The sequence below is a fragment of the Cetorhinus maximus genome, chromosome 30, assembly GCF_964194155.1.
Source record: "Cetorhinus maximus chromosome 30, sCetMax3.hap1.1, whole genome shotgun sequence".
NCBI lineage: Eukaryota > Metazoa > Chordata > Chondrichthyes > Lamniformes > Cetorhinidae > Cetorhinus > Cetorhinus maximus.
The window spans coordinates 24,730,660-24,746,396 of NC_135908.1; the positions used below are offsets into that span (position 1 = coordinate 24,730,660).

The window sequence follows — 15,737 nt, forward strand, 5'->3', positions numbered from 1 at the left end:
CATCGGTGGAGAAGAAATCAGTTAACGTTTCGAGTCTTCATGACCCTTCGGCAGAACAGTGGAGGTCATGAAGACTCGAAACGTTAACTGATTTCTTCTCCACCGATGCTGCCAGACCTGCTGAGTTTTTCCAGGTAATTCTGTTTTTGTTTTGGATTTCCAGCATCCGCAGTAGCTTTTAGCTTTTTGTTTTTATCCAAAACAAACTGCTGTCTTTCTTCTGTGTGTGTCTGTGGGAGGAACCTGCCTATCTGGCCCTCCTTGTTGCTAAGCAACAGCACTGTTCTTCCTATTCTTGTGTGTTTACTTTCACTTTATAGGGGTCGTAAACATCTCATTAGAAATGCAAGCAGCCCTTTGAAGTGAAACTAAAACTCCATTTGACCTTACCTAACAGAGATACAGAAATACAAATCAAACTTAAACTTTAAAGCTAAAGCTCCATATAAGCATAACTTACATAAGCTATCTCTATATCCTGACATCAATACAATGCTGATATTATTCCAGTAACATAACCACTATACAAATTATATTAGTACAGTAACATAACAACCACACTCCTGATATTAGTCCAGTAATATAAAGACTACACTACTGATATTAGCCCAATAATATAACCACTGCATTACTGATATTAGTCCAATAATATAACCACTGCATTACTGATATTAGTCCAATAATATAACCACTGCATTACTGATATTAGTCCAATAATATAACCACCGCTTTACTGATATTAGTCCAATAATATAACCACTGTATTACTGATATTAGTCGAATACTATAACCACTGCATTACTGATATTAGTCCAATAATATAACCACTGCATTACTGATATTAGTCCAATAATATAACCACTGCATTACTAATATTAGTCCAATAATATAACCACTGCATTACTAATATTAGTCCAATAATATAACCACTGCATTACTGATATTAGTCCAATAATATAACCACTGCTTTACTGATATTAGTCGAATAATATAACCATTGCATTACTGATATTAGTCCAATAATATAACCACTGCGTTACTGATATTAGTCCAATAATATAACCACTGCGTTACTGATATTAGTCCAGTTATACTACAAGTACACGACTGATATTAGTCCAGTAACATAACCGCGACACAACTGATATTAGTCAAGTTGCACAACTACTACATTTCTGTTATTAGTCTAGTAATATAACCAGTACGCTACTGATATCTGACCAGTTATATAGCCACTACACTGTTGATATTATACCAGTTGCATAACCGCTACACAACTGATATTAATTCAGTTATATAATCACTACACTACTGATATTAGGTCAGTTGTATAACCACTACACTGCTGATATTAGTAATATAACCACCACACTGCTCATATTAATCCAGTAACATGATCACTACACTACTGATATTAGCCCAGCAATCTCACCACTACACTACTGATATTAGTCCAATACCAGAACCATTACACAACTGATATTGGCCCAGTAACGTAATCACTGCATTACTGATATTAGTCCAAACTTCTAACCACTACACTACTGATATTAGTCCAAACCTCTAACCACTACACTACTGATATTAGTCCAAACCTCTAACCACTACACTACTGATGCACTGCATTATTGATATTAGTCCAATACTATAACCACTACACTACTGATATTAGTCCAAACCTCTAACCACTACACTACTGATATTAGTCCAAATCTCTAACCACTACACTACTGATATTAGTCCAAACCTCTAACACTACACTACTGATATTAGTCCAAATCTCTAACCACTACACTACTGATATTAGTCCAAACCTCTAACACTACACTACTGATATTAGTCCAATACTATAACCACTACACTGCTGATATTAGTCCAGTTATATAATCATTACACTGCTGATATTAGTCTGGTTGCATAACCACTGCACTAATGATGTTAGTCCAACGATATAACCACTACAGTACTGACAGTAGTCCACTGCTATAACCACTACACTACTGATGTTAGTCCAGTACCCAAGCCACTACACTACTGATATTAATCCAGTTTTATAACCACTACACTACTCATATTAATCCAATACCAGAACTATTACGCTACTGATATTGGTTGAATAACATAACCACTACACTACTGACATTAGTCACTTTATATAACGACTACACAACTGATATTAGTCACGTTATATAATGACTACACTACTGATATTATTCCAGTAATACAACCCCTACACTACTGATATTAGCCCAAACTCTAACCACTGCACTACTGATGTTAGTTCAGTTGCATAACCACTACACTACTGACATTAGTCCAGTTATATAACCACTGCACTACTGACATTAGTCCAGTTATATAACCACTGCACTACTGACATTAGTCCAGTTATATAACCACTACACTGCTGACATTAGTCCAGTTATATAACCACTATACTATTGATATTAGGTCACTACTATAACCACTGCACTGTTGATATTAGTCCAGTGACATAACATAACTACACTACTGATATTAGTCCAATATTATAATCACTACCATACCGATATTAGTCGAATACAATAACCACCACACTACTGATATTAGTCCAGTAATGTAACCACTACACTACCAATATTAGTCCAGTAACATGACCACTACGCTACTGATATTAGTCTAGTAATATAGCTACTACACTATAGATATTAGTCCAGTTATATAACCACTACACCACTCATATTAATCGATTAATGTAGCCATTACACTACTGATATTACTCCAGTAATATAACCACTACAGTACTGATATTAGTCCAGTAATGTAACCACTACACTACCAATATTAGTCCAATACTATACACGACTGATTATGAAATTGTTGGGGAGTGGATCTAACCAAATGACTCTAGCAGTTAGCTAGCATTGGCTCAATGGACCAAATGGCCACCTCCTGCACTGTAGCCATTCTCTATGATTCACTGTACTGATGTATGATCTGTGCACCTTATCCTTATCCTTGGCTTTGGTACCAATCATAGGTTTTCCAATCGAAGGAGGTACCAGCAAAGACCTACTCCCCAGAAGAATTCATTCGAATGACGAAGGGCATCACAACAGCAACTGCGAAGGCGGTAGCAGCCGGCAACTCCTGTCGCCAGGACGATGTGATTTCAACAGCCAACCTGAGCCGCAAGGCAATCGTTGACATGTTGACTGCTTGTAAGGTGGGTGCAACCTCCCTTTGGTCACCCGGCAGCCATTTGGAGTCTTGCCTTGTGGGCGTACGGCACTGAATCTCAAATGTGTTTGTCTTGGCAGCAAGCGGCCTACCATTCGGAAGTGAGTGAAGAGGTGCGAAGCCGGGCCTTGCACTTTGCCACAGAATGCACGGTCGGCTACATGGAGTTGTTGGAGCACGTCCTTGTGGTGAGTGGCTCTTCCTCTTCATACAAACAGCTATTGGTTTTATGTGGAACTAACCAATACGAGAAGAACAGGTGAGGGGGAAGGTCTTTAGAACAATTAAGTTAGGGCCTTAGTTTTCCAACAATTCTTCTGTTACTGCCAGAGCATTTAGGATTTTAGGGAATCAGTAACCATTGTAATCCATGGTGACCCTGTTGGATGTTTGCTAATTTTTCCAACTTTGGGAAGTTTCTGGGAAACGTGTGGAGAATTCCCTGTCGCTCTTAGTTGCCAGGGAGCTTGTGTTCATTTTTAATGTTGGACAGTTTTGGAATGTGGGATTCGTGCTTTTGTTTCCAAACAGATTGTCCAGAAGCCCACAGGTGAGCAGAAGCTGCTGCTATCCGGGTACTCCAAGCACGTCGCAGCGGCTGTTACTGAACTGATTCAGGCAGCGGAAGCCATGAAAGGTCAGCATCAAACTGCAGCATAAGGAAAGTGTCAGTCCCCGCGGTCCCCCCAGTATTAGAGGAAATTATCCACAATCGCCCCATACTCCCAGGTTCCTTTTGAAAACTATTAAGGAATCACGTTTTTAGTCCCTCTTGCAGAGGGAAGTGTGACACAGATCTCCGAAATAGATCACTTGGAACACTGAAATCGCAAAGAGCTCGTGGGCTTTTAACACAAGAAGAGGCTATTCAGCCCATCTGTGCTAGCTCTCTGTTAGAGTTATCCCTTTCTCTCTCTCTCCCATCCCCTTTGATTTTTTTTTCATTTTCAAATCGTTACCCATGTCAATTTAAATGCTATTCTGGAATCTGCTTTTCCCGCAGTTTCTGGTCAGATATTCCAAGCCTCAACTTTTGTTATGTAGGATGATTATTACTCCAACCTCCGCTCTCATTCTTTTAGTGATAACCTTAGATTGATGCCTCTTAGTTAATGACTCACTTAGCAGTGGAAATAAATATTCCTAATTTACCCCGTCAAAACCCCTTATTATTTTGAACCCCTCTCTCAGCTCACGTCTTAATTAACCGCCTTTGTTCTCATGAAAAGAGCTCTAGTTTATGAAATCTCTCCTCATCGCTGAAGCCTCTCACTCTGCACCGTCTCCTTGGCCTTCCTGAATTGGAGTGCCCAAAACTGGACCCAAATATCTTAACTGTAGCTTGAGAATTGATTTGTCTAGATTTACTTTACTCAATACTTTTGGCACCAACTTCTTAAACCCAGGATCCCTATTGATGCAGATTTACCAACTTGACCTTTTGAAGATTGGACATCCTCCATTGTATTGCACACATGAGTCAAATGTAATCTTCAGGTGAAATGAAGATAGAGGGTGGGAGATAGACCAGGACTCGCAGATATAGTTCAGCATTTGAAACATCAAAAGCTCTGTCCTTATATTTTAGACATTCAGTAAAAATTTCTGTGTCCACATTTATAATGGAAACTTGGCTATGTAAACTTATCATGCTGCAGTTACACCTTCTGGCCAGTGGGACTGTAGTAACCTCACTGGGGTGGGGGTCAAGTTTACCAGAGTGTATATTCACACCACAAATCCTGGGAATAATGGAGCTAATTCTCTTGTCAATCACGCCTGGAGACAGCACTCTCTAAGTGACTAGGATTGATTTTACACACATCATTTCTACATAATTAACCTCCACTGACTGTATTTTGTCAGAAGTACTTCTGCTGTAGTCAGGAGATTGTTTGCTGTAACGTTGCTCATGAGTTTGGAGAACCTGTAAATTAAAGCTACAATCTCCCTCTCTCCTCCCCCTTCCGACTCATTCACTGACCCAATATTCACTCCACAAGTTTACACAGACATATCCCATTACAAACATCGACACAGGAAGTTGTAATGGAAAAGTTGACAGGAAGTGGATGTAGAGGTAAGATAGTCAATATATTATATATTTTTTTCAATAATTTACATAGATTCTTCTTTCCCCACCTATTTCCATTATTTTTAAATCTAAAACCTTGTTAGCCTTTCCACCCCACCCCCACTAGAGCTGTACTTTGAATATCCTGTCTTCCATTCTTAATTAGCACTTTTCTCAGACAAAACACCTCTTTGACCCTTTTGTCTGTGACATCTTTTGATTATCTGCTCATCTCCACAATCACCACACCCTCAATGTCTCTCTCCCCCCACCACCGCCCCCCCTCCCCACCCACCTTAAACCAATTTATATTTCTCCCTTCTTCTAACTATGCTTCAGTTCTGCCGAAGGGCCATGAAGGCTCGAAACGTTAACTGATTTCTTCTCCGCCGATGCTGCCAGACCTGCTGAGTTTTTCCAGGTAATTCTGTTTTTGTTTTATATTATATATGTATCTGAAGCCCCAAGTCTCTGCTTCTCTCTTACTAGTTAGTGTATACTCTCCTGTTCACATCTGTCTCCCTGTTCACTCACCTTTTCCTCCAATTCAGCTCTATTCTCCTGTTTAGTCTTTGCCATGTTTTAAACTGTCTCTGCAATTGAACAGTATTTCCTTCAGACAGTCCCATGTTCCCTCTCATTCTACCTTGAAATAGCAATCCCTTATTCATCCCTTCAAAGCTTGTTCTGCTGAAACCCAGATTCTCCATGATTTTTATTACCCTTCCTTTCCCATTTCAACTTCACAATTGAATGACTTGATGACCTTTAACTCTGCACATTACATTGGGAGAAAATCCAATTCTGCCTCCCCTTCTACCCTGAGCTCCCTCACTTACTCTTTAAGGAGAAGTTTTTGTAGTTGCTCAGGAAGGTATCTGTCAGTCTCTGGTGTATTATAGCAATAGCATTGACAATTCGTTTAACTCTTCATTTCTAATCTTACACTCCTAAGGAGAGCACGGACCCAAGAGTTCCTGTCTCCCCCACACTAGAGGAAGGGATCACCAAATGAGTCCTTTTTATTTGAAATGAGCTGCGAGTATTAAGTGTAAACTCCAGATCAGCTAAACATCTCCAGGCCAACTTTGAAACAATCTTTCTCGATGTATTTCTCAAGCATGATAACTTGTACAGAACTAAAGGAAAGGCTCAATGCCTAGTCTACGGGAACTGTTCCTCCTTTGTTGATACAGCTGTGGCATTTCCTAAAACGTGTTGGGAATATAGAGTGGGAAATTGGAATCTCAGTGTCACTCACTCCAGGGAGTTGAACAAAGATTCTAGGTTGATGCCCCAGTGCTGCACGATCGGAGGTGCCAGGTTTTGGATGAGTTGTTAAACCAAGAGCCTGTCTGCCGCCTCAGATGGATGTAAAAGATCCCATAGTCACAACTTCGGAAAAGAACAGTGGGAGTTATCCCCAGTGTCCTGTCCAATATTTATCACTAAAATTGTTTATCTGCTGATTTATCTCGTTGCTCTTTGTGGGAGCTTGCTGTGTACAAATCTGCAGCATGTTTGCATAGGAATCAGAATATTGAGTAGGAATAAACGGGTCATTCTCACATTGTCAGGCTGTGACTAGTGGGGGTCCCACAAGGATCAGTACTTGGGCCCCAGCTGTTCACAATCTATCTCAATGATTTGGATGTGGGGACCAAATGTAATATTTCCAAGTTTACGGATGACAGAAAGCTGGGCAGGAATGTGTGTTGTGGGGAGGATGTAAAGCGGCTTCAAGAGGATTTGGACAGAGTTAGTGAGTGGGCAAGAACATGGCAGATGGAATATACTGTGCAAAAATGTGAGGTTATCCACTTTGGTAGGAGGAACAGGTGTGCAGAGTATTTCCTAAATGGTAAGAGATTAGAAAGTGTAGATGTACAAAGGGACCTGGGTGTCCTTGTCCATAAGTCACTGGAAGCTAACATGCAGGTGCAGCAGGGAATTAGGAAGCTAATGGGATGTTAGCCTTTATCACAAGAGGATTTGAGTACAGGAGTAGTGAAGTCTTGCTCCAGTTGTATAGAAGCTTGGTTAGACCGCACCTGGAGAACTGTGAGCAGTTTTGGTCCCCTTACCTCAGAAAGGATATTATTGCCATAGAGCGAGTGCTACGAAGGTTCACCAGACTTGTTCCTTGGATGGTGGGACTGTCTTATGAAGAGAGACTGGGGAGACTGGGCCTGTATTCTCTAGAGTTTCGAGGAATGAGAGGTGATCTCATTGAAACCTACAAAATATTTAAAGGAATAGACGGGGTAGATGCAGGTAAGATATTTCCCCTGGTTGGGGAGTCTAGAACCAGGGACACAATTTCAAAATAAGAGGGAAGCCACTTAGGACCGAGATGAGGAGAAATCTCTTTACTGAGAGGGTTGTGAATCTTTGGAATTCTCTACCCCAGAGGGCCATGGACACTCAGTCATTGAGTGTGTTTAAGGTAAAGATTGACAGATTCTGATTAACAATAACATAAAGGGTTATGGGGATAGTGTGGGTTAAAAGGCATTGAAGTATTTGATCAGCCATGATCATATTGAATGGTAGAGCAGGCTCGATGGGGTGAATGGCCTTCTCCTGTTCCTATGTTCCCTTTTTAAAACAGTGACTAGACTTCAGAAGACACTATTGGCTGTAAATTGCTTTGGGATGTTCTCAGACTATGAAAGGCGCTATAAAAATTCACATCTGTCTTTGCTTTCTATTTTCTTCAAATTTATCTTCCAAATTCTTTTCTATTTCTCCATCTATTTCTAAACCAGGTTCACAATACTTCAGACACTATTTAATTTTCAAACAAAATACTGCAAACACTGACAGGATCAGACAGTATCTGTGGAGAGAATAGTCGGAGCCAAAGTTTTGGGTGGGGGCTTGAGTTTTTGTAAGAAAGGGCTCATGCCTTATAGATGCTGTCTGAGGTACTGTTTCCTTTTGAATTTGTTTTGATTTAATTTAGACATTGACTTCTTCAGTACATGGGCAGAAAGAATGTTGAGCTCCGGGTAGGAGGTTAATAGAGGCTCAGGGAAACCCATTGAGACCTTCATCTCTGTGCTCTCCCCCACCAGACTCTTTGTGACAACCCATCTAAAGTATGCAGAGGGCAGCCTTGCTACATTGAAGGAATATGTGAAACCAGGAGATGAATCAGGCATCTGTCAATTCCCAGACGCCACACAAGATCTCACGATCAGTCTCTGTCCTCAACAAGCCCCAGCTGTCCATTGCCTCTCTTCCGTTCTTTTTTAAAAATTTATATATGGGATGTGGGCTTCGCTGGCTGGGCCAGCATTTATTCCCCACCCCTGATTGCCCTTGAGAAGGTGGTGGTGAGCTGCCTTCTTAAACCGCTGCAGTCCCTGTGGTGTAGGTACACCCACAGTGCTGTTAGGGAGGGAGTTCCAGGATTTTGACCCAGCCACAGTGAAGGAACGGCGATATATTTCCAAGTCAGGGCGGTAGAAAGCTGATGATCTTGCACAGAGTTCTCCCATCTTCGCTTTGGCATTCTACACTCTCCATTCCAGATTGGGAAGCATTCCCATCGCAGGCTTTTCCAATCACCATGCTCTTAGCTTAACTCCCTTTGTTGCCACACGCAGTCTGCGGTCCACTGAATACTTCAGCAAGCATTCCTGTCTCATCTGGTATTCCTGATACATTAACAACGATGAGGAAGAAATTACATCAGTCTAATATCTTCCATCTACTCAACCTCACAGAGTGCTCCACAGACAATGAATTAGTTTTGACATTGACTCACTGCCATATTGTGGGGAAACAGACAGCAAGCTCCCACAAACACAGGTATAAATGACTGGTTAAGCTGGTTTTGTGATGTTAGTTAAGGGATAACTCCCCTGCTCTTCTTTGAAATAGTGCCATGGGGTCTTTTACATTCCACTGAGAGAGGGCAGGCAGGACCTCAGTTTAAAGTCTCATCCAAAAAACGGCATCTCCAACAGTGCATTAGTCCCTTAGCTCTGCCATGGAGTGTCAGCCTGGATCATGTGCTCAAGTCTTTGGAGTGGAACATGAACTCACGACCTGTGGCTGAAGCGGGGAGAGTGCGATCACTGAGCCAAACTGATGGCAGCTGTGCTTTAGAAGTCGATGTTTCAGTTTCCCTACCTCCCTGACCCCCCATTGCACAACATTCCACAAACTGATTTTACTCTGCTAAGGTCACATCGCTGTTTCCAGAGCAGAATTGTTGGCTGAAGTCAAACATTCTTGTCTCTACATCAGGCTAATACAAAACAAACACTCTGTAAATAATCTTCTTGTAGCTTCCTTCATTTCACTCATGTAGGTTTAATCTATTTAGTGGGTCTGTGTAGAAACCTGCCACATGCAAGGAAACGGAGACTAATTAATTGCAGGCTTTGGGCCTGGTTTTTCCAATTTGACTAAACCTCGAGTTATTTTGGAGTCAACTTCTTTCATCTGCTGTACTCTACTGAAGGACAATGTGAGATATTACTCATTCCTGCCTTCGGAGTGATAGGAAAACTCTTTCCTGAAATGTGGAACTTGCCAATACAATGCGAATTGCATTGATGTATTTAGCCAGAAGCTAGATAACCCCAAGGGAGAAAGGAATCGAGGGTTATGCCGATAGGGTGAGGTGAAAAGGAGTAGGAGGAGGCCTTATGTGGAACATAAACTCCAGCATGGACCAGTTAGGCCGAATGGCCTGTTTCTATGCCGTACCTTCTGTGTAATCCCACAGAAAAGCATTCCCCTGTGACTGATCCACAAAGCTTTTGTGAATCGGTCTGAAGAAAACTCGCTTGTAGTGTCTTTCTCATCGGTTTGGAAGTCCTGAACCATGGAGATTGCAACAAGCTCCAAACGGACATGTGGATTCTCACCCTCCACATGGACAGTAGTCCCAACCCCACTTGCCTGCTCTGTTCCCACATTCCTTTAATCCCCCATTATCTTCAGCCAGCCATCTAACTTGTTGACATAGTCTCAGCTAGAATCTACAGTCCCACGGCCCCAAAAGCTCCTACAAACATAAAAACATTAAAGCCGGAGTAGGCTATTCGGCCCATCGAGCCTGCTGCACCATTCGATAAGATGATGGCTGATCTGGTTGTGGCACCAACTGCACTTTCCTGCCTGTCCCAATAACCATCGACTCCTTTGTCGATCAAAAATCTGCCCAGCTCAGCCTGGAACATATTCGATGACCCAGCCTCCACTGCTCGCTGGAGAAGGGAATTCCACAGACTAATGACCCTCCTCATCTCCATCTCAAAAGGGAGACCCCTTATTTTGAAACTGTGTCTCCTAGTTTTAGATTCTCCCACAAGGGGGGACATCCTCTCAGCACCTACCCTGTCAAACCCCCTCAGGATCTTATATGTTTCATTAAGATCACCTCTCATTCTTCTAAATTCCAGTGGGTACAGGCCCAACCTGCTCAACCTTTCCTCATAAGACAACCCCCTCAGGCCAGGGATCAGTCAAGCGAATCTCCTCTTAATGTAATTATGTCCCTCCTTAAGTAAGGTGACCAAACTTGCAGCAGGACTATCTCGATGTTGATCAGGACCAGGAGCCATCATTTATGTGTTATGTGTTCACTCTGTACCTTAGAGACACTGAGGCCAATGTTTATGCTACACGCCCCCACACCCCACAACCCTCGCATTACCCCCCACTCCAATCCATCCAATCCTGCCTCACCACTCTATCCAATCCAATCACTCCAATCCATCCAATCCTGCCTCACCACTCTATCCAATCCAATCACTCCAATCCATCCAATCCTGCCTCACCACTCTATCCAATCCAATCACTCCAATCCATCCAATCCTGCCTCACCACTCTATCCAATCCAATCACTCCAATCCATCCAATCCTGCCTCACCACTCTATCCAATCCAATCACTCCAATCCATCCAATCCTGCCTCACCACTCTATCCAATCCAATCACTCCAATCCATCCAATCCTGCCTCACCACTCTATCCAATCCAATCACTCCAATCCATCCAATCCTGCCTCACCACTCTATCCAATCCAATCACTCCAATCCATCCAATCCTGCCTCACCACTCTATCCAATCCAATCACTCCAATCCATCCAATCCTACCTCACCACTCTATCTGAGATTGTCCAATTCAGAGCAGATTGGTGAAGCGAAGCCTGGTGCTTTCTGGCAAATTGGCTGTTCAGGAACATAGGGACAGAAAAAGGCCATTCAGCCCCACAAGCCTGTTCTGCCATTCAATTAGACCATCGCTGATCTGTGTCTCAACTTCGTTTACCTGCCTCTGCTCCACATCATTTGCTAACTTCAGCTAACAGAAATGGTCAGTCTCAACCTTCACATTCTTTTTATGGACACCCAGCATCCACAGCATTTTGTGGGAGAGAGTTTCAGCTTTCTGGACTTTAACCCTAACTGGCCGAGTCCTAATTTTAACATTGTTCTGAATTCCCCACTGGAGGAAATATTTTCTCTATATCAAATCCCTCATTTTAAACCTCTCCATTAGATTATCCTTTAATCTCCTATAGCCAATACAAGCCAAGATTATTCAACCTATCCTCATCATTTAACCCTTTAAGTCATTCAGGTGGACCTGTGCTGCCCACGCCCCCTCCAAAAAGGCCAATTGATTCTTCCTGAGGTGCAGTGCCCACAGTGGGACATAGTGACTCAAGATGGGGCCTGACCGAGACTCTGTACAACTGAAGCATCATTTCCTCCCCTTTGATGTTCCAACTCCTTTAGAAAAAGGAAAACATCTCATTAACCTCGCTGGTTCCTCTTTCTGTTTAATGACACTAGAGTTTCTACCGATAGTTGTCTCAGGATGTTTTTCACTTCCAGTTTGAAGTTGTGATTCTGAGAGATGTAATTAAGCAAAGTTTGAAATTGAGTAGTGTCTTTCTGAAAGTTATACATTGAAGAGTCCTAGAAGCTTAATGCACAGCAGGAGGTCGTTCACATTAGTGTGCCCATGCCAGCTTTTTGAAAAGCTATCTAATTACCATAGATCACAGTATATAAGTTGACCCAACATATAATGTGACCCAATTTTCTTGGCACTAATAAATGCATGCTCAGGGCTATACTCACATCAGGAGTCAGCCTCAATTTTTCAGCCCAAAAGAAAGTTTAGGGTTATAGTCGCCCTATAAGTTGATACATGGGATCAAGCCGGTGATTTGGGCTGTGTAGCCAAGAAGATGTACGGGAGTTTAAGATTTTCCCACAGAGACAAGAACACACCCAATGTGTGAGTGACAAACAGAAATGGGTCCTCCTGCAAAAAGAATGAAGCACGAAGCTGGTTTCAAGCTAAAGGTTGTAACATTTGCTAACTCGTCAAATGACTGTGCTTCATCGAGGGAATTTGGTGTTAGTGAAAAACTGGTTTGAGAGCGGAAAGAGAAGGAATTACCCCTGAAGAAGATGCCCAAGATCAAATGCACCATCAGATCAAGGACCAGTCACTGGCCTGATCTTGAGAAGCATCTATCCAAACAGGCCCTCAAAAATCATCAGAATGGTTACATCAGCACCAGAAATGCATCGTGCATAAATGCACATAAGTGGGCCAAATCAAACCTGAGTCCAGCAAAGATTTCAGAGCAACAGCTTGTTGGTGTAACAGCTTCGTGGAGTGAAAATGTCCAGTGTTGTGGTAAAAGACCAAGATCATTCGGTGCCGCCAAAAGATCACAATGTCAAAATGACCAGTTTCCAATGATTCATCACCAGACCGTGGCAAAAACACGAGTACCCACAATGTCACACCGGCAACATGGATGAAACGCCTATGAATTTCGGTTTTCCCAGCAACTGAAGTGTGGAATGGTTGTGAAAACCGCAGGACATGAGGAGGTAGGATTCACAGTGGTATTAGCCTGCACGGCCAACTGAACAAAATTAAAGCCTATGGTCATTTTCAAATGTAAAACTGTGCCGAAAATCAAATTCCCTGCAGGGGCTTTTGTGTCTGTCCATCACAACAGTTGGAGAAGGATGGAGTGAAGTTGTGGATCAATAATATGTGGAATAGGCGTCCCAGTGACCACCTAGTGTGGGGCATGTTCAGATGCCATATAACTGAGATTGAGGCATCTGCCAAGAAATAACACCCAAGTTGTAGTTATACCAACGGGTCTAACATCTGTGGTTCAGCCTTTGGATGTGTGCCTCAACAAGGATCATGTTTGTGCTGAATGGAGTGGGAATATGTATACTGCCCTGCTTGATGTTTTGTGTGGTTTTGTCTTCAAATTATGGGATGCTATTAATACACAAACTGTCATCGGATTGTTCAAAAAATGCAGCATATCCAATTCAGTGGATGGAGAGGAAGATGATTTGTTGTGGAGAGATGATTATGAAACTGAAAGTGCCGCGCCTGACCCAGAGTAGGATCCTTACGGTGATGGCAGAGCCAAAGTGACTTGGGATGAATTTGATGAACTCCTTGCATCAGATGCCAAAGATAATGAATTTGACTGTTTTTAACACATTATGATTGCGGTTCAAACTAGCCTTATAGAATTAATTAATTTACTAAACGCGACAGATTGACTTAGTTTGAATTACTAGTGGGGTTTTTTCACACTTCCAAATGGCAGCCACCCGGGGTTCACATTTTATACTGAGTGGACAAGTTCACCCATGTGTTTGGGAGGATGTTTCAAGGCTTCAAAGATTGACTTTTACATTCCGATCTAAGGTAGTCCCACTCTCCGACTCTTTCCCCATCGCCCTGTAATTTTTCTTCCCTTTTCAATCCTTTCTCCATTTCAGTTTGAAAGTTACTGAGGGAGCTGCTTCCAACATCCTATTAAGCAGCAAGTTCCAGATCGTTACATTCTCTAACCCCTCTCTGTAACTGAAGTTCCTTATCTCTGATGCCGTTCTCATAAAACATAAGTAAAATGCTGCGGGTGTATGAAACCTGAAATAAAAACAGAAAATGTTGGAAATACCCAGAAGGTTGGGCAGCGTCTTTGGAGAGAAACAGAGTTGACGTTTTGAGTTGTTCTGACAAAGGGTCATCACCATTCTGGTAAATCTCCTCTGCACCCTCTCCAAGGCTTTGATATATTTCCAGAACTGAGCACCATACTGCAGCGGAGGTCCAACCAGTGATTAAGAAGTTCCTTGCTTTTGTATATCTCTATTTATAAAACCCAAATATCAAGGCTCCCATTCCCATATAATTGTTTTTCACTGCTTGTATTTCAGTCACCCATTACATATGCATCAATTCTGCAGCATAGTCTTGAATCATTCTTTAGTATTCCCCAAACCGGTGTGAAAATACCATTGAGTGAAGCCAAGAGACCTGCCCTTTCCTCAGTCAGTGTCCTTTTCCCCCCACTCTCCCCCTCCTATAAATCAGTTGAACTATTGAACTGGGGAATTCTGCCGGAGAGCTCACAGGGAATGTTTTGACTTCCTCAGGCACGGAATGGGTGGATCCCGAAGATCCAACAGTCATCGCGGAGGCGGAGCTGCTGGGAGCTGCAGCGTCCATTGAGGCTGCCGCCAAGAAACTGGAGCAGCTGAAACCGAGGGCCAAACCCAGGGTGAGTGAGTGAGAGAGAGAGTGAGTGGCCCAGAGACTAGCCCAGCGCTATGTGCGCAGGCTTCCTCACCCTGATCCATCTAAACCTGCGTAGTTTAGTATGAATCTCCAGACCATCCATGCTTCTAGTCGCCATGGCGATCTCAGCTAGTCGCAACCATTGTTCTCCTGTTCGTGGTTGGTCTGGGGGATTGGTCAGGAACTATTGTCTCTTTGGAGTGAATCCAGGCTGGATGTTTCCTGCAAGACGCTGTGTGATATGTTTGATATATTAGGTTGTTACTCGAGTCAACTATATATCAAACATATTGCTATAGTGTCCTGCCCTGTCTCCTGGCTACAAAAATTTATCACAGGCTAAAGAGCTATTACGATTGGAGGCAAAACAATGTCGGATTAAAACAGAGTTGATTCTGGAACGGAAGAAAGCTAATGTAATTGGTCTCTGATTCACGCAAAATCACTCTGCACTTTATACTCCCAGGGCTGAGTTTAATTTTACAGCATTTTACATAGGGACTAGCGATTTTTCCTGTTTCTTCCAGCTTTTAAGATAGTTGTTCTATACAATAAGCTTTGTGAGGTGTCTGGGTCATCTTGCCTGGGGTGCTGTGCATGCAGTGCTGTTCTGTGCTTTCTACGAGCAATGCCCTTTAACAATGCCTTTACTCTCCCTGTAGCAAGCAGATGAGACCCTTGACTTTGAGGAGCAGATTCTAGAAGCTGCGAAATCGATTGCAGCTGCGACCAGCGCCCTGGTGAAGTCGGCCTCTGCTGCCCAACGAGAGCTTGTTGCCCAAGGAAAGGTGAGCAGGAAAGTTTTTTTCTGGTCAGAAAGGAATTGCAGTTGTATTTTAGTG

The 15,737-nt window shown here is 42.6% G+C and overlaps 1 protein-coding gene across 5 annotated transcripts in view; it reads left to right on the forward strand.

Moving 5' to 3' along the window:
• LOC144670145 (talin-2) overlaps positions 1-15,737 on the forward strand; it is a 345,177-nt gene that overhangs the window by 298,633 nt on the left and 30,807 nt on the right. For 4 of the 5 annotated variants that reach the window (XM_078532616.1, XM_078532619.1, XM_078532618.1 and 1 more), the window contains 5 exons: positions 3,020-3,205; positions 3,300-3,407; positions 3,751-3,856; positions 14,754-14,878; positions 15,558-15,683. In XM_078532616.1, the coding sequence (XP_078388742.1) occupies positions 3,020-3,205; positions 3,300-3,407; positions 3,751-3,856; positions 14,754-14,878; positions 15,558-15,683 (651 nt within the window). The remainder of the gene's footprint in view (positions 1-3,019; positions 3,206-3,299; positions 3,408-3,750; positions 3,857-14,753; positions 14,879-15,557; positions 15,684-15,737) is intronic. The other variant, XR_013573826.1, reaches the window with a different exon arrangement.